Source organism: Panthera pardus, unplaced genomic scaffold (genome assembly GCF_024362965.1).
Source record: "Panthera pardus isolate Hobbes unplaced genomic scaffold, ASM2436296v1 HiC_scaffold_10, whole genome shotgun sequence".
Taxonomy (NCBI): domain Eukaryota; kingdom Metazoa; phylum Chordata; class Mammalia; order Carnivora; family Felidae; genus Panthera; species Panthera pardus.
In genome coordinates this window covers 3,185,406-3,204,199 of record NW_026526655.1, presented here as the reverse complement: position 1 = coordinate 3,204,199, position 18,794 = coordinate 3,185,406, and the positions used below count along the sequence as shown (strand labels likewise).

General features: G+C 59.2%; 1 protein-coding gene across 4 annotated transcripts in view; it reads left to right on the top strand.

Moving 5' to 3' along the window:
- The window catches only part of RAMP1 (receptor activity modifying protein 1), a 54,954-nt gene that overhangs the window by 9,001 nt on the left and 27,159 nt on the right, over window positions 1-18,794 (top strand). For all 4 annotated transcript variants that reach the window (XM_053903079.1, XM_019445395.2, XM_019445392.2 and 1 more), the window contains exon 2: window positions 9,690-9,828. In XM_053903079.1, the coding sequence (XP_053759054.1) occupies window positions 9,690-9,828 (139 nt within the window). The remainder of the gene's footprint in view (window positions 1-9,689; window positions 9,829-18,794) is intronic.

The following is an 18,794-nucleotide window of genomic DNA, read 5'->3' as shown; positions in this document are numbered from 1 at the left end:
TCCAGGTGGAATTTAACTCTGTCAGCGATGATACTGTGGTTTATCGGTTTTTAGTCTGACGTTGTCTGACTCCACTGCCCGGTCTTTGGGTGTTATTCTGTGTCGGTTAGGTTTCGGGCCCGCTTTAGCATCCCGTTTCCTCATGGATGCGGGGGACACGTGAACAGGTGCCCCCACGTCTAGCACAGAGCAGGCACTTCTGGGGGGGGAGGGGAGGAGGGAGGCAAGGATCTCTGGGCCAGAGCAAGGGGATGGTGGGCTGGGTCTGCCAGGAGGATCCTGGTCAGGTGACAAGCAGAGAACCTGCTTGATAAAGGCTTCATCGGAGAAACTGCTGTTTGAATGGCGAATGAAACGGGGCTGCGGCCTAGAGGACTTTTCCTTTTCTCCCTTGACTGGCTTCTCAGAGAAGAGCCGGGGCTGGGGATTCCTCTTGCTGGGGATGGAGAGTCTTTTGGGGGGCAGACGGGACCCCTGGAGGGCAGTCAGTGTGCTCGGAGGGAAGCACAGCAGTGGTGACATGCCCAGAGACCACGTGGGGAATGCCGGAAAGGACCGCGGCAACCACACAGGGGCTGGCACTGGCGCCTCCTGCCCGCTGGGGACAGGGCTTGGTGACTGAAGGGCCTGGTCCGGGGGAACCAGAGGAACCAGCCATGAGGGAGGCAGGGGCAGGTGCTCCGAGAGGCCGGGAGCTCCTCCCTCAGGGCCTGGGCACCTCAACCTCTAGAACACTTGTCTCCAGGCCTTCCTGGTCCCGCCCCGTCAGTGCCATTCTGAGACCACCTCCACCAGGGAGCCCCCTGCACTGTGGTTTATTTGTAAATCGAACACCTGCGCCAGTGCCCTGCGTTGTCATTAAACACACACCAAATAGCCTTCTTTGACAGGTGAGCTCTGAAAATTGGTTTATAAAATCACAGAATTCCTTTTGCCCTTCTCTGGTGGTACCACAAGTCCCTTCAGGATGCCAGTGATGGCCGTGGGATTGAGTCTGGGTGCCGGCCCCTCCAGGACTCCGAGGGCCCCTTTGGGCCGTCTGTCCTCACCTTGACCTCTCCGCTGGTGCCCCTCTGTGGGAGCGGTCCTCCCAGTGAGGGGGCAGGGGGGGGAGGCCTGCACCTGCTTCCCTCAGCACCTGCACGCCTCCAGGCATCACTGTCGGTGGCTGGGTGGCCATCCATCGCGTGGACCTCCTGCCGCTCGAGCAAGACCCCTCTCGACCGCTCATGGGGAGGATGGCCCCGAGGAAGCCGGCCTGCAGAGATGCCTCCCTTCAAAACTCCTGTGGACGTCGGTCATCCACAGGCCTTGGGGCCGCCTTGGGGGTCCCTGGCACTGAGCTGGCCGGCCTCACTGTCTCTCCCAGGTGTTCTGAGAGAAGCAAGTCAGGGGTTGCCTCCTGGCTGCACCACTCCTGGGCTGTGTGACTCTGGGCAGGTCTCTTAACCTCTCTGAGCCCCCACTGTCTCCATCTGTTAAATGAGAGAACGAGAAAACCTGCCGTACTGGTTACTTGCAAGGATTAACTAGACCGATGCCTATAGAGGGCTTAGGACAGGACTTGGCCACTTGAGGCGTGGTTGTCGCCGCCCTGGGCGGGTGTCCCCAGCGTGAGCCGTGGGAGGAGAAGCACTTCTGGAAGTGGTGCGTAACAGACCTAGAGCCGGGCCTTCTTTCTACCCATGATGCCCAGCTTGCTTCCAAAAAAAATACAGATGGTGGCTCTTGGCGGAGACACAGATATCCTCAGGCGCCCAAATGTGACATGGTATCGTGTCCCCAGCACCAGCACCCTCTACAAGAGGTGAAAGCAACAGTATTTAAAAGGAGAGACGAGAAGACCATCTCCTAAGACCCAAGCCACTCTGAGCTTTCTAGAAGCCAGAAGAGGCCTGAGAAGGGAAGCGGGCCGTCACCGGCAAGGAGTGCGAGGTGTCCCAGTGCATTCACACCTACGCTTTCCGTGCCGTCAGCCCCCAAACTCCCCAGAAGCCGCTGCAGGTGGACACCGTGTTCAGGGAGGTGCAGGCCCTGAGCTCCCGCATTCGGCTCAGGACCGGGTCCTCCTGGCAGCCGCCCCGGGGTCAGAGGAGGGCTGTGCACTGGGCAGCCAGGAAGGGATGGCTCGCGGGGCCTTGACGCCCGAGTAGGGAGTTTTTACTGGACACACGAGAGGTTTAACCTCTTTTTCGGTGGGTTGTCATCTTGGTTTTTGTTTTCATTTGTCAGAATAGGCTGATGGATGAGGGCAGCGTGTTCAAACCGAGTTCCGAGTACGTCATTCCCTGGGGCACTCGGGGACAGGCCAGGCATGTAGCGTCCTGGGGATTTGGCTCCCGAGGGGGTATCCTGGGGAAGTGGGTGGCTCTCCCTGCTGGCACCACTGTAGCGGGGGCCCGCGGAGTGAGGATCTTCGCAACGGTGATTAGAAGATCTGGAAAGAGCAAAGAGGTAACATTTTACCAATTGTATGTTTATGTGGGATTTTTAAACTGTTTTTTAAGTTTATTCGTTTATTTTGACAGAGAGAGAGAGAGAGAGAGAGCGAGCAGGGGAGGGACGGAGAGAGAACCCCAAGCAGGCTCTACGTCGTCAGCATGGAGCCTGACCTGGGGCTCGATCTCACAAACCGTGAGATCATGACCTCAGCCGAGATCGAGAGTGGGACACTTAACTGAGCCACCCGGGCACCCCTGCACTTACCAGTTTTAAACAGTTGCGGTGAGGTGTAACTGACCTAGAGTAAACTGAATATGTTTGAAGTGCACAATTTGGAAGGTTCGGACATACGTGTACACCTGTGTGTGGACTCAAGACAGTGAGCCCCTGAAAGCGTCCCGGCCCCTCCCAGCCTCCCCCTCCTGCGCCTCCCATGTCCTTCCCCACCGTCACCCCTACAGGCCACTGGGTTCAGGCCTCCAGTGTCCTGTGAGTTGCCAAGGGAGGCTCATGTCGAAAACCCCACCAAGGTGGGCTGTTCATTTTGAAGTGGGCTCGCTTCCATGAAAACACGTCCTCTGGAAAGCATTAGCCCACCTGGTGCAGGAGGTGCCCATTTCACACACAGAGAAACTGAGGCCCAAGAGGTGAAGAAGCCTGCCCGGGGCCCCAAGCGAGGCCTCCTCTGTCTGGGGTCTCTGGAGGCTCGCAGGCTGCACTCCCCCTTCCCCCACTCACGGGCACCTCTGGGGGGTCTGCACTTCAGCCTCCAGCCGGGTCACCCTGCAGGAAGGCCTCCCTGCAGCTGCCCCTCCCCCACCCTTCACCCCAGCCGCCCCCCGACTGCAGCTCTGGAGGACGGCGTGGGCTCTCGGGTTCTCCCTCTGCAAATAGGAAATCAGCCAGAGCAGGATGGGCCCTTCCTGCCAGATCCGCAGGCACAGACCAGGGACCCGTAAAATGGGACATATGGGGTTCACATCCTGGGCCCCTTGTGTCTCGTTGGAAAACCTAATATTAAAGGTCTCTCAGTGCACCTGTCCTGCAGCCCTGAAGCCCAGGGTCCCCCAGGGGAGCCCGGCCTCCCTGTCTTTCCAGCCCCCGGTCACCTTGCCTGAGGGTCCCGCAGCCCTTGTGTGGCCACCATTGCTGCTCAGGTCAGGGGCGTTTTCCGCTGTGGAGAGAGGGAGCTCGTTCTTGGAATTCTCCCTAAAAGGACACCTAATTCTTGACGAACGCACATGCCAGGGAAGGCTGCTGTCCTGACACGCCGAGGACGGAATGCTATCTGCTCACGGCCTCCGCACACGGCCTTTTAAAGACAGAGTTACGAGTGATTTCGTTCGCAACCACACAGGAACAGAACCCATCTGGCCCCAAACAGCGGGGTTTAAAACTTCTGGCAGTTTTAGTCAGTTTTAAAATGGTAAGGTACTCTCTCTCCAAGGAAAGAAACCCCATGAGGCTTGTTTAAGAAAAAGGGGTGCCTGGGTGGCTCAGTGGGTCAAGCGTCCTGACTCGGCCCAGGTTTGTGGGTTCGAGCCTCCTGTCGGGCTCTGCGCTGACAGCACGGAGCCTGCTTGGGATTCTCTCTCTTCCTGTCTCTCTCTCTCTCTCTCTCTCTCTCTCAAAATAAATAAATAAACATTAAAAGAGAGAAGAAAGAAAGACACCTTAAACCAGGCACCTGGGCAGCTCAGTCAGTGAAGCCCCTCCGTCCTGTGTCTCTGTCCCCGATTCCTCGGGTGCTCCCAGGAGCCCCTGGGGGTTTCTGTCACCCGTGGCCGAGCGTCCTGACCGAGAAGCACGTTCATCTTTGCCCTGAATCTGACCCTTCCTGCACAGGAGGGGAGCCCACGATGGAAGCGCCCTAGCTCCCCTCTCACACAGAACACCCGCTGACCCTCTGGTCAGCCAGTGTCACTGTCCCAACGACAGAGGACAGATGTTAACGTGCACGCACGTCAGAGAGGGTGCGAGAGGTGGGGCCGCAGATACTGTTCTGAGAAAACAGAGCTGCTCCAGCCCCCAAATGAGGCTGAGGAAGTGGCCAGGGGAACGGCTGGGGACAGCTGGGACCTCTCGGAGGAGGAGGAGGCCACAGCCACGGACAGGCCACGCTTGGGGAAAGGCGTCTGTTCCCAGTGGGGAGATAAGCAAGGTGCTGGGGGCAGTGAGGGCTGGGGACAGAGGGGTGACTCTTGGAATGAGGCTGGATGGGCAGCTTGGAATTCCTTCCGGAAGCCGGTGTCCTAGCACCCCTGAGCTCCCTGTGAGTCCCCAGCACCTCTCTGTCCACGGCCGGTGGGCTTTCTCAGGGGTACCCTCGCCGTGCTCGCGTGGGATCCATGGGGCACCCGCCGGGGCTGTTGGGAAGTGGCAGGAACAGAGGGGTGGGGGGCTCCTGAGGGCAGGACTCCTGAGGGCTCCCAGAGAGCCCCAGGGACATGCTGTGGCCTCCCGGCCTCCACTGCCACGCACCCTGGCAGGGGGGCCCTCCTTCCCAGAGCATCGAGGGAGGCCTGGCCTGGCCCACACGTGGGTCCTGTCCTCAGGAGACCCTCCAAGGAGTTTTCCCCACGTGCCATCCTTTTACCCCCACCCTGCCCGCCGGCCTTACTCCCCAGCTTCTCCGGCTAACACCCCAGGAGCCTTCCGGGGTGTCCTGCCCACCCTGGTGAGACCCTGCCCATGGGACGCCCTCCAGGAAGCGGGCACAAGGATGGCCGCGGCTCAGACTTCTGCTGCCTGGCCTCCCCTCTACCTCCGCCTTCGTGGGGTTTGTTGTGTGTTTTGTTTGGGTTTAATTTTTCTTTCGCTGCTCTGGAATGTCGCTTTGTCAGCTTTGACCCACCCTGTGATGTGTGCAGCCTGGGGCCTGTCACGTAATTAGTTCAGTGGCTGAGTTCTCTCTCCCACGCCGGTCTCACGTTCTGGCGGAATCGGTGGGGGCTCGGGGGTCTTCAGATGAACCCTCTGAAAGAGCGTGGAGCCCGTGGACGCCGCTGGGGGCGCCTTGCCGTATCTCTTCCTGGGACCCACAGGATATCAGTCCCCTCTGACCACAGTCCTCCCCTGACCCTGAGTCTCTGACTCTGCAGGGGCGCTGTGTATGTGGGTGCACACTTGTGGCTGGACACCTGTCCCCTTCCCGAGAGCTCTCGCTGCCTTGAGGGGATAGCTCTTGCCCACTTTGAGACGTCCTGGCCTCTCTTCCAGGAACACAGGCCCTGACCAGCCTCCCGGTACCCGGGACTCTGGGAGGGCCAGGGGAGGTCACACCCGAGGGGACTTCAGGGCATTGCTGTCAGTGCTCCCAGGTGGCCTCCACGGCTGGCCTGCCCTCCAGCTCTCCAGTGTCAGTCTCCTCTTCACTCATGTTTAAGGCTGCCAGTCAGCTCTGTTACCTCAGCCAAGACTGTTCTTTACCTCTTCCTCTCCCGGTTTGACACCTTACTTTGTGAGTCAGCTGTCACCTCTGCCCAGGGCTTCAGCTTCCCATTCAACACTCCATTCTAGCACAGCTGTGGGCTGGGTCCTATCTATCCACCTACCCATCCATCCATCCATCCATCCATTCATCCATTCATCCATCCACCACCCACCCACCCACCCACCCATCCATCCATCTACCCACCCATCCACCCACCCACCTGTCCATCCACCCACCCACCTGTCCATCCACCCACCCATCCATTGATCCGTTCATCCATCCACTACCCACCAACCCACTCATCCATCTACCCACCCATCCATCCATCTACCCACCCATCCACCCACCCACCTACCTGTCCATCCACCCACCCCATCCATCTGCCCACCCATCTGTCCATCCAGTCATCCACCCATCCACCCACTCATCCATCCATCCACCCACCCATCCATTCGTCCATCCATCCATCCATTCAGCTGTCTATCCACCCACCCACCCACCCACCCACCCATCCACTCACCACCTGTCCATCCACCCACCCCATCCATCTACTCACTCATCTGTTCATCCAATCATCCATCCATCCACCCACCCATCCATTCGTCCATCTATCCATCCATCCATTCAACCGTCCACCCACCCACCCACCCATCCACTCACCACCTGTCCATCCATCCACCCATCTAGCTTCCCACCCATCTGTCCATCCAATCATCCATCTATGCACCCACCCACCCATTCATCTATCTACCCATCCACCCATCCATCCGTCCATGCACCCAGCCATTCATCCATCCATCTATCCACCACCCACCCATCTATCCATCCATCCATCCATCTACCCACCCACCCAGCCAGCCAGCCGTTCATCTATCCACCCACTCATCCATCCACCCATCCACCCACTCATCCACCCACCCACCTGTCCATCCACCCACTCCATCCATCTACCCACCCATCTGTCCATCCAGTCATCCACCCATCCACCCACTCATCCATCCATCCACCCACCCATCCATTCGTCCATCCATCCATCCATCCATCCAACTGTATATCCACCCACCCATCCACTCACCACCTGTCCGTCCACCCACCCATCTAGCTTCCCACCCATCTGTCCATCCAATCATCCATCTATGCACCCACCCACCCACCCATACATCCATTCATCCATCCACCCACTCATCCATCCATCCACCCTCCCAGCCATATGTCCATCCATCCAACCAATCATCCACTCATCCATCCACCCACCTGTGCATCCACCCACCCATCCATCCATTCGTCTGTCCACCCACCAATGTACCCACACACCCATCCAGGAACTCTCCATTGAGCCCCCTGAAGCTGCAGTCTGAAATGGCACTTCACAGCCTGCTGTCATGACCCCCATCTATGACCCCCAACACCTGTCTTCATCTTCTGCCCTCTCCTCCAGGTCTGCAGTGAAAGAGAGGTCAGGCCCTCCACTATATTGCCCAGCTTCCTGCCTAGTCCCCAACACCTTGGGACTGGGCATTAGCTGAGTTCAGTCAAACCTACACCTCTTCTGGTGCTGGGTCCTTAGGCCTGCTTCTGAGCCCCAAAGCCTCAGTTTCCCGTCTAGTAAGTTGATGATCACAGTAGGACCTGCCTCCAAGATATCTGGGTGTGAAGAGCTTGGGCAGTGCTGTGCATTGTAGAGGCCAGAGGACCGTTTCCTTTGCATTTTATTCTTGGAAGACGGAGGCAGAGGGGGCAGGTGTCTGAGGGGCCGTGGGGCGAGCCCACTCAAGTACACACCCCCTTCTAGTCCATGTTTCAGAGTCAGGGACCCCAGAACTCCATACCCAGTGTACCTGCCCTGAGGGCTACCAGCCTCTCCTCGGGTGAGCTCTTCCTCCCGCCTGCGGCCTTATGGGCTGCAAGGGTCAGCTGAGTGTCCACACATGTCCATGAGGCCCAGCAAGGAGTCCAAGAATTCCTGGTACAACCCTGGGTTCCCAGCTGCGGTCTCCATCCAGGGATTTGGCAAAGCCGTGATGGTAGGGGTGGGGCTGGGGTGCCCTGTGGGCAGAGGGCCAACATTGCCTGGGGGGCAGTAGGTGGGCTGGGCCTCAAAGAGGGAATGTGAAGGACCTCCCACCCTGGCCCTGCACTGTTCCCTAGGGAGGCGGAGAAAGCAGATGTCCAGCGTGGAGAGGAAGAGGAGGGAGGCCTAGGGGTGGGGACCTGGGGGACAGTCTTCCCCACCTGCCCAGCAGCCACCAGAGCCAGTTGTGGGCTTAGGGGGGACGAGGGAATTTTGATCTGGGCAGTGCATTCCCTTAACTTTTTACTTTCGAGCTCATATTTATTAAGCAGGAGGGTAAAACACATTTCACATCACAGTTTGTCAGCCTGGTTTGTAACTGGTGAGCATCCAGACATAGGGGATGGGAGCAGGGAGCTCCTTGCAGCCTGTAGGCTGTTCCTGGGACCAAGGGCTGCAGCCTGGACCCCATATTCTGGCCCACGTAGGCCAGAGGCCTGGTGGCATTGAGGGGAGGAGCCCGTGTCTGGTCCCGGGGTCCTCAGTTTGCACATGTATGAAGTGGGGGTGTGGGGAACTGCATCAGGGGTTGGTGCGAGGGATGGAGTGGTGCATGAGCATCAGACCCAGGCCCGGTGCTGCTTGTGACGGTCAGTCCTGGCCTCGTCCCCACGGAGCACTGGGAGGCGCCGTCAGACCCACTGTCAGCAGGCAGGGACCTTGCTGGGTTCTGCGGTGATGGATGAGCCACAGGCTCCCTCTCCAGGGATTATGTGGAAGCGGGTTCTGGGATGGGTGTGCAGGGAAGACAGGGGAGGATGTGGCGGGGGAGGCAGGGGAGGGTATGGGGGGGAGGCAGGGGAGGGTGTGCGGTGTGTGGGGGGAAGGAGGGGAGGGTGTGCGGTGGGGGGGGAGGCAGGGGAGGGTGAGGGGGAAGGCAGGGAACCTAGGATCTGGAACCTGGAACCTAGTTCCCTCGGTCCCCGTGGTCAGCTGAGGGGGAGGGGGAGGCAGGGGAGGGGGAGGAGGAAGGCAGGGGAGGGTATGGGGGGAGGAGGAGGCAGGGGAGGGTGTGCAGGAAGGCAGGGGAGGGTGTGCGGTGGGGGGGGAGGCAGGGGAGGGTATGGGGGGGTAGGCAGGGGAGGGTGTATAGGGAAGGCAGGGGAGGGTGTGTGGTGGGGGGGAGACAGGGGAGGGTGAGGGGGAAGGCAGGGGAGGATGTGCAGGGAAGGCAAGGGAGGGTATGGGGGGGTAGGCAGGGGAGGGTGTGCAGGGAAGGCAGGGGAGGGTGTGCGGTGGGGGGGAGACAGGGGAGGGTGAGGGGGAAGGCAGGGGAGGGTATGGGGGGTAGGCAGGGGAGGGTGTGCAGGGAAGGCAAGGGAGGGTATGGGGGGGTAGGCAGGGGAGGGTGTGCAGGGAAGGCAGGGGAGGGTTGCGGTGGGTGGGGGAGGCAGGGAAGGGTATGGGGGGGTAGGCAGGGGAGGGTGTAGGGGGGAGGCAGGGGAGAGTGGGCAGGGAAGGCAGGGGAGAGTATGGGGGGGTAGGCAGGGGAGGGTGTGCAGGGAAGGCAGGGGAGGGTATGTGGTGGGGGGGAGGCGGGGGAGGGTGAGGGGGAAAGCAGGGGAGGGTGTGCGGTGGGTGGGGGAGGCAGGGGAGGGTATGGGGGGTAGGCAGGGGAGGGTGTGCAGGGAAGGCAGGGGAGGGTGTGTGGTGGGGGGGAGGCGGGGGAGGGTGTGCAGGGAAGGCAGGGGGGGGTGGGTGGGTCCCAGAGAGGCTGACAGTCCCCTGGGCCCTTCGTTGCAGTGCATCACCTCCTCATGGCCACAGCCTGCCAGGACGCCAACTCTGGCGCTCTCCTCCAGGAGCTCTGCCTCACCCAGTTCCAGGTGGACATGGAGGCCATCGGGAAGACGCTGTGGTGCGACTGGGGCGAGACCGTCAAGTGAGTGTCGTGTGGCCCCTGGCGGGAGGGATGTGGGTGGGGCGGGAGCCACAGGGTCTGGTGCAGGGAGCCCGCTCGCGGCCGCGGTGAGGGGTTCTTCGCCAAAGTCTATGGTGGCGGAATGTGGCCGTGGGCGAAGGAGGGCGCCAGCGATAAGCGAGTGGGGGCGGGAGGAGGCCGTGTCCACAATGACCCGGGGCCGGGACGGATGGTGGGCCTTGTACAGAGGGAGCTCCGGGAGGGAGGGTTCTGTCTGGGCCATGTCTAGCTGAGACGCTCGTGGCCCATCCACGTGCAGGCGTGCGGGGGACAACAGAGAGCACCGTCTAGTGGCCGGGGGCTGAGTCTCGGTGGCAGGAGCCCCAGCTTGCAGGGACGGCTCCGCTGGTTCCCTCGGTCCCCGTGGTCAGGCTGAGGCTGTTATTCCCACCCTGTTTGGGGCTCCGAGCTTCATCGACCCTTCATGATCTGTGAACCCCCACCGAAGACAGCTGACAATTAGCCCCTTCCCCTTTGTGACTTCGGTTTTCCTGCCAAAGGGCCCTTCTTCCCGCCTCGCTGGGTTTATCCAGGGCCCCAGGCATTCCTCAGTGGGGTCGGGGGCTCTCCCCACCGGGGGCCCAGGCTCTTGGTGTTCTGGACCAGGAGCCAGAACTTGAGCGTGATGGAGGAGGCAGGTGCTAGCATCAGAACAGCCTGTGCTTTAGGCTAACTGGTCTTCTGCCTCAGCAGAGGGATTTGTGTTTAAATTAAAGATGGCACGTTAATACAATTCAGGGAGGACACAGTGGGGTCCCCAAAGAAAAGCACTGTCCCCACTTATCTTGAGTAAGTGACCACAGATTGGTGTGGATGGCCTGCACACGGGTGGCCCAGCAGCCGATGGGTAACGCGAGTGGTGTTCCCAAAGAAGCAGGGGTGACGTGGTCTTAGAAATGGGAGCCACCACAGGCAGTCCCCAGTAGCTCTCTGGATACAGACGGGAGTAACGATCAGTCAGGCCAAAGAAAGTTTTCCATCCTTCGAGCCGCGGGGTAAAACAAAAAGGGAATAGAGGCAGGGCTGAGGGTGACGTTGCTAGGACATTTTAAGTTTATTTGTTTATTTATTTATCTATTTATCTATTATTTATCTATCTATCTATCTATTTATTTATTTAGAGATAGAGAGCAAACAGGGAAGGGGCAGAGAGAGAGAGAGTCCCAAGCAGGCTCCACACTGTCAGCACACAGCCCAACACAGGGCTTGAACTCACAAACTGTGAGATCATGACCTGAGCTGAGATCAAGAGTCAGACACTTAACCGACGGAGCCATCCGGGCGCCCCAGGACATTCTTTTATTTAAAAAGAAAATCAAGATCTTTGAGGGAGCTGGAAGCAGAAGGTCTCATGGGAACGCTATGTCAGCACGTCAGCTGAGGCCTGCCGGCCCGGGTCTGTGGTCAGCAAGATAAGAGCCTGGAGAGAGGTCCGAGTCCTAGTCCCTGGAACCTAGTACACACAACGTCACATGGCAAAGGGGAAGTAGATTACAGATGGAACTAAGGTTGCTGAGCAGGTGACTTTGGGGAGATTATCCCGGATTATCCGGGTGGGTCCGAGGTAAGCACAAGGGGCCTTAAATGGTCCCAGCGAGGCCTTTGGAGCAACATCAGACTGGCTTTTGTGTCCTTCTGACGCACCCTCCTGCCCATCCTTCTTTGAGCACCTCCTTACTTTCTGGTACCCCCAAGATTTTCCAGGATCATCGTATACGTTTTCTGCCCCCTTCCCCACTCCCCAGAAGCAGCGGTTTCTTCAAGGAAGCCCTGGTTTCTTTTATTAAAGAATGTTGTTTAGGGGCGCCTGGGGGGCTCAGTCGGTTGAGCGCCCAACTTCGGCTCGGGTCATGATCTCACGGTTTGTGAGTTCGAGCCCCGCGTTGGGCTCTGTGCCAACAGCTCAGAGTCTGGAGCCGGCTTCGGATTCTGTCTCATTCTCTCTCTGCCCCTCCCCGATTTGTGCTCTGTCTTTCAAAAATAAATAAATGTGAAAAAAAAAAAAGAATGTCATTTAGGGGTGCCTGGGTGGCTCAGGCAGTTAAGCATCAACTTCAGCTCAGCTCATGATCTCGCAGTCAGTGGGTTTGAGCCCCGCGTCGGGCTCTGTGCTGACAGCTCGGAGCCTGGAGCCTGCTTCGGATTCTGTGTCTCCCTCTCTCTCTGCCCCTCCCCCACTCGTGCTCTGTCTCTGTCTCCCAAAAATAATAAATAAAAACATTAAAAAAAGGTTTAAAAAAAACCCAAACTATGGAACTTGTTAAAAAGAAAAAAGAATGTCGTTTAGAAGCCAAGATACACACACACACACACACACACACTCTCTCTCTCTCTCTCTCTCTCATGTCAGGAATTCACGTGTAACCAGGGAGACCTTATAAGCCCTGAGAGAAGACATGGGTGAGGTCTCCTGGAGCCTCCGTGGGGGGAAGGCTGAATAACAACGATATTTATATATTGTTACTGTAATAACAGTATTGATTTCAAGGAATCGGTTTATGGTTTATGCGACTGGGAGGGGGGAGGGTCTGGCAAGTCCAAAATCTGCAGGCCAGGCCAGCACAACTGATGCTGTAGCCCTGGGGGGGCAGAGTTTCTTAACTTGCCCCAACGTAAGGCCTTTCAACTGACCGGATGAGGCCCCCCCACATTATCAGGGATGACCTCCTTAAAGCCAATGCATGGGAAGCAGGTCTCCGAAATTCCCCAGCAATGGCCAGATTGGTGTGAGATTGAATAACCGGGGGGTGTCCCCCGGCCAGGCTGACACAAAACCGACCGTCACACTGTGCTCTGTGTCACAGCTGTTCTCAAAGGTGGGTTCAGAGAAGCGTCGTCTCCCCTCATCCAGACTCTGGCCCATTACGCCCACCCACCGCCACCCACTCCCCGTGGGCGACCAGTCTCTCTCGTTTCTGCGTCCTCCTTGTATTTCTTTTGCACAGGTCAGCCGGTATACGAATTTTTCTCTCGCATCCTTTCTTACGTGGAGTGTATTTTACTATAGATATTTTTTTTGCACTTTGGTTTTGTTTCCTTTTTTTTCTTTTTAACCTAACAGCGTATACTGGAAATTAATTCTTACCAGTGCATGGAGAACTCCCTCACTCATTTTTACAGCTGGATAATATTTTGAGAGAGAGGGCGTGCATGCACGAGTTGGGGAGGGGCAGACAGAGAGGGAGAGAGAGAATCCCAAGCAGAGTCTGTACTGTCAGCGCAGAGCCCGACGCGGGGCTCGAACCCATGAGCCGTGAGATGGTGACCTGGGCCGAGAGCGAGAGTCAGACGCTCAACCGACGAAGCCGCCCGGGCGCCCCGCCTCGCCTCGTCTTCCAAGCACTTTCCTGTGGAGAGGCGTTTGGTGTCCCCGGTATTTTCCAATTTCAGATAGCGTGGAAGGGCACAGTCTCAAGCACCTGCACCTTCTTGCTGCTGGAGCTGTACCTCCAGGGTGGCCGCCTGGCATCAGAACCACGGGGTCCGAGGCAAGAGCACGTTTGGGGAGGCACTGCCCGTGTCCCCCCAGAGGGGCTGCGGCCTCGGCGTCCCCACTGGCGGTGTGTGAGGGAGCTTCCCCGCCACCGGCCGGCGCCCTGCGTGGTCAGGCCTGCGTCCTCCCCACCCGATCCGCGAGAGACGCTGTCGCCTTCCTCCAGCGACGAGTTCACCTTCTGGAAGTTTAAGGGCCGTTCATCGATCTTTTCTGTGAATGCTTGTTCGTGTCCTTTCCCAGTTTCTGGTCCTTTGTAAAGAATTATTTTATTTTATTAAATGGATTTACTTTTAAGTAAATTCTATGCCCAGCGTGGGGCTCGAACTCACGACCCCAAGACCAAGAGCCAGCCGGGCGCCCCTGAAGAGTTCTCTATGTTAGAAGAGACATTAGGACCGTTGTCTGCAACACACATGAGATGTGTTCTCCCCGCCTGTTAGCTGTCTTCTGACTCTGTTTCCCATGTCGCTGCTGCCCCGTCATCTTGTTCCCATCCAGCTGTGTGCGTCAGTGTCTTATCACCCCTGGGTCTGAGTCACGGCTGGGAAGCCTTTCCCCACGCTGAGGTTCGAGAGGAATCCCCCGTGTTTTCTCTTCAGTCGCTGACCCATCTGGACTGTATTCTGCGGCGAACCACAAGCGAATTCTGTCTTTCTCCAGATGAGCTGCCCAGTTGTCCTGTTTATTAGTGAGCCCGCCTTTGCCCCCAGTGAGTGGAGATGCCACTTTGTTCTATGTAATGCCCCTCTACGCTTTGCACCTTCATAAACAGTCCGTGTCAAACCTTCTTCCTATTGCCTGCCTGTGCGACATCAGTTTCTTCTCCAGAACCGCCAGTGGGACTTCACTGCCTACCGACTGCTCACTTACCACATTGTTACAGCTAGTGTTTGTTAAGCACCTACGGTGTGCTGGGCGCCGTGTTAATCGGTTCACACGTGTCGTCTCACGGAAGTAAGCAGCAGCCGCGGGAGGGCAGAACACTTGTAATCCCCACTCTGTCTGCCCAGGGTCACAGCTGGCAAGGTCTCTTGGGGTCCGGAGTCTCAGCTCTTGACTCTCCCCAGGGGCACGAGATGGCCCACTCCTGGTTCTCAAGGGTGGTGTGGCGATGCTCTGTCTTCACAGAAGTGGGCGGGGGGAGCGGGTGAATGACGGCCTTTCGTGGCCATCTGAGCCCCTGCCAGCATCCAGGGGGCCTGGTGAGGTCCTTCTGCAGTGGGACACCAAGTCTGGTTCTCGAGCCAAGGGCAGACTTTCCAGAGTCCCCTGGAGCCGCAGAGGTCTGGGGCAGGCAGGCTTGTCCGAATGATTGGGTGGAGATGAGAGGAAGGACCCAGAGAGAAGACCGGGCACGGCCGGGAGTGGGAGAGCTGCATGTACGGGCCGGAGAGCCATCAGCATGAAGAAACACAGTGGCCAGCAGACGAGCAGGACCCCGAGGTGGAGGGCCCACAGGCGGAGAGCCAGACGACAGGCTGGTCCCAGGGAATTCTCCCAGCCCAGGCTGGAGGGCTGCAGGCCAGGCAGGTGTGGGACAAAGGGGCAGGTGCTGGGAAAGACCCCTCCCTCAGCCAAGCGCAGCTGGCGATGTCGGTGGGATCAAAGCGGCAGAACCGGGCGGTCTCTGGGCCTGGGATCCAGGCCCAGCCTAAAGCTGGGAGTGGACACCCCTAAAGTCAGGAGGCCAGAGGTCCCCAGTGCCTGCTGCCTGAGGTCATGGCTGTCGTAGCAACTGGGCTGGGCCCGCAGGTGACTGTGATCCGGCAGAGGGAAGTTCTGGATTCTACTCTGAAGTCAGGGTTTAAAGCAGCTGCCGAGGACACGTGCCTTCCCACCAGGTGACAAATGCGAGAGAGGCAGGCTTCCCCAGCATGCAGGGTCCAGAGAGACGTGGAGAAGGTCCCCTGCGGGCACACGGGGGGCCGGCTCGTGCTGGCTGGCGCTCTGGCTCCCAGGCTCCCAGCTCCACCTCAACCCTGCTTCACTTAGGACCTTAGATGGAAACACTGGGTTATTTCCAAAGTACTTCTCAGCAGCACTGTGCCTCTTGGCTCAGAGATAGAAACTTCTTAAGAAAAAGCGAAGGGCTCACAAGAGCACTCAGGCCACACTCCAATAAGAGGACAGTGACCTGCTGTGGAATTGTGGGTCTGCTTTGTTTCAGCATGGAGCTGACCCTGGGACCAGGGCTGTCCAGCATGGTTCTGCACGTAAATGGGTCCATGACCCCGGACGCCGACCCCCGCTCCTCCAGTGGGAGCTTGGCTTGGGGCTGCTCCTGAGTCCTTTGTTTGGAGATGCTCGGGATTTTTCAGGCTCCCCTGGTGTCTGACCTGTCCCCACACCAGGCCCACTCAGGGCAGATGGGCTCCGCAGGGCGGGCCCAGCCCGTGATTCCCAGGGGCCAGCTCATTAAACTGCAGGCCTGGTCTGCCAGTGGAAATGTAATTTAGAGCATTAACTGGGAAGATAATCTAATTTGGGGAGCTACAGAGAACATGGGAAAATGTGTCATCAGAAACTCTCATTTCCAGAGAGGTTCCTGTGGGTTTTGGGGAGGGAGAGAAAGAGCGGAACAGAGAAGGAGAAGAATCTCCAACATGAGGAACTCAAGTAGAAACTGGTTGGTTTTAAAGTCCCCGAGTGTGGGATTTCCGCCCCCCCACCCCCCAAGACAAAAACTGCTGGTGGCTTTGGGAGGCCGGGAGCCCTGTCCGCTGCCCCCCTTGGGCTCTGAGGCATCACGGTGTTCACAGGAAAGATGTCAGAGAAACAGGTGTAGCAACTTCCATGATCTTTCATCAGAGAACCAACCTCACCCTCATACCCGTCCAGGCGCCCCTCCTGTGCCTGCCCTGAAGCGTGTGGATTTATAAATGTCATCTGGGTTGCCTCAGCACACGCGGTCTCCCCGGCCCGCCTCCCTGGGGAATCCCTCCCCGCCGTGCTGACCCTGCGCTGGGCACAGAGGGCCCACTGGCCAGTTCCGAGGAGGGGTCCCCAGCCCTGCCAAGTGGGGAGTGGCCCGGTGTGTTAAGCAAAGGACACAGAATACATGTGTCCCCGGCCAGTGCTGGGGATTCTGCCATGGGCACCCCGCCTAGGGACTCCAGTCCCCGGACAGGGCCCTTGACCCACCGCGGGGTCTCTCCCAGGGCGGCTGCCGTTCCCTCTGTGCCTCTGGAACAAAGGGCCTTCTTTGTGGCTCCCTTAAAATCGCCGAGGCAGGAAATTCTTCAGGACTCAGCAGTGATATCAGGACAGCTGCTTTAGTTTTGAATTGCAACAGGAACTGAAAGGGAGGCATCTTTCTGAAATCACAGAGGTCTCTCTGGGGCAGTGGCTGGTGTCCTCTGAGGGATTCTGGTTGCGCTCGGCCCCTCTCGCCAAGGCCTGGATGGGCCATGCCGCGGGCGCTCGGCAGGCCGTTCTCCAGAACCTGCGTCCCACCCACTGGGAGCTCCCGGGGCTCCATCCAGTTCCCTCGGGGGTCTGTGGGGCCGCGCGCCTGCCCTGGCCCCCAGAGGCCCCGGCACAGGTGCCCATCCCCCACCCCTCTGGCCGCCTGGGTGGGGGGAGTCCTTCAGGTGTCTCCAGAGCACACGCTCACAGCCCCCAGCCCGGGCGCTGGAATCCTGACTTCCGGAGGCCTGCGTGCCCCGGCTCGCCCTGCAGAGGCTGGTTCTGCCGAGGCCCTGCCTCCTGCTGCCCGGCCGGGCCTCAGCCGGACAAGAGGTGCAGGCACAGCTTACCAGGGCGCACTTGGGCCAGGGTGTGTGCCGTGGTCCGTCACAGCTCTGCGCACCTCTGAGCTGCTTGCCGGGTACCTTCCCTTCCAGTCTTCTTGGTGCCCAGCCGTGGAGGGTGGGACGTTCTCGTGTTGCTGGTGTCAGCAGCAGAAGGGAAGGACCAAGGACCCCCCGCCCAAGCTGGGCCCGGAGCTCCCAGCGCCACCCCTGGAATTTGTTAGGCCAAGGCTGTGACAGGGAGGCATGACGGGTCTCAGTTTGCCATGTGGGCAGAGGAAAGGGGGGGAACCCTTTTTGTCCACCCTGTTCAAAGACAGCTCCTCAGGCCCCCACCTAGGTGGGCGTCTTAGCAGAGCTGCTGGGGGCGGGGGGGAATACCGTATGCACGACCCCACAGCAGCAACAAGGGGGCCTTTCTGGGGGGGAGGGAGGCAGAGGCCTGCCAGGCCCTTCTACCCTGTGTCAGGCGCTCAGCCGCCGCTGACCTGGGGGAGCAGATGGAGGGCCGGGCCAGTGGGACCAGTGCTGTGGGAGCAGGGTGTACTGGAGAAGGAAGGATTTGTCTCGGGCTTTGTGCGCCCAGATCTGTGCCCATGGAAGAGCAAGGTAAGGGGGTGGAAAGGTCTGGAAATCCACTGTCCTCCACCATGCCTGCAGAGCCAGCCCTGGGCAGGCAGATGCGGGAGAGGGGTCATAAGGACACGAAGTGTCATAGGGACACGCTCGGGGGAGATCCTCAGGTGGCTCGCAGCCCCACCCTGTCCCAGCCGCATCATCTCCCGGCAGCCAGAGGAATTGTCTTCACTTGGGGGGGCGGGGAGCCCTCACGGACAGCGGCAGCATTTCGGTCCGGAGCTGCCTCAACCGTGTGCCTGCCTCGTGGAGGGTTCTCTTGACGGTGTCAGAGGGCCTGTGCCTGTCCACCTGTTGGCCTGGAGGTTTGGGGGAGTGGGAAGGAGGAACCCCACTTCCTGCTTGAGAAAGCTCCTGGAAAAATGTGTCTGCAGAGGCCACAAGCCAGGCAATCCCCCTTGCGGTGGGGGGAAGCCAGAAGCTTCCGCTGGCCACACCCAGGGGCCACGGCACCGTCCTCGGCTTCCCTTCATGTCCACTGCCCGAGTCCTTCTGGCCCCGGGAGAGGGCACAGATGCTTCCCCAGACACGTGTCTGGGATGAAGTCAGGCCTGTGTGTCAGTGTGAAAGGTCAGCGGCCGGGCAACACTAAGCAGATCCTGGCTGTGAGCGGAGCGGGCAGGTGGGACGTGTCCTGGTGACGGGAACTTGTGGCCATATCCCTTCCACCCCCGCCTCCGCCTTGGACACGCTGCTGTGACTCCCCACTTCCCCACGGCCAGGAAAACCCCAGACACGTCCAGGCTGTGCAGACAGGAGTCTGCTGTCCGGGGCCGGGGGGCCAGGCTCGCTCACACAGGGCTCCCCGGAGCCCGCTCACAGGCGGCCCCCCCAGGGCCGTCTACACTGAGGGGCAGGGTGCGCGTGGTGAGAGTGATGAGAGGTAGGGGTGCAGCACAGTGGGTGTCACAGCAGATGTCCCCTCCTACTGCTGACCCTCAACCCAGTGCTCACCCTGCTCCCAGGGTCTCCCAGGACCCAGCCATTCATCAGTCATTGTGTTGGTGGACATCTGGCTTGGGGCCAGCGACGCTCAGACCACTGTG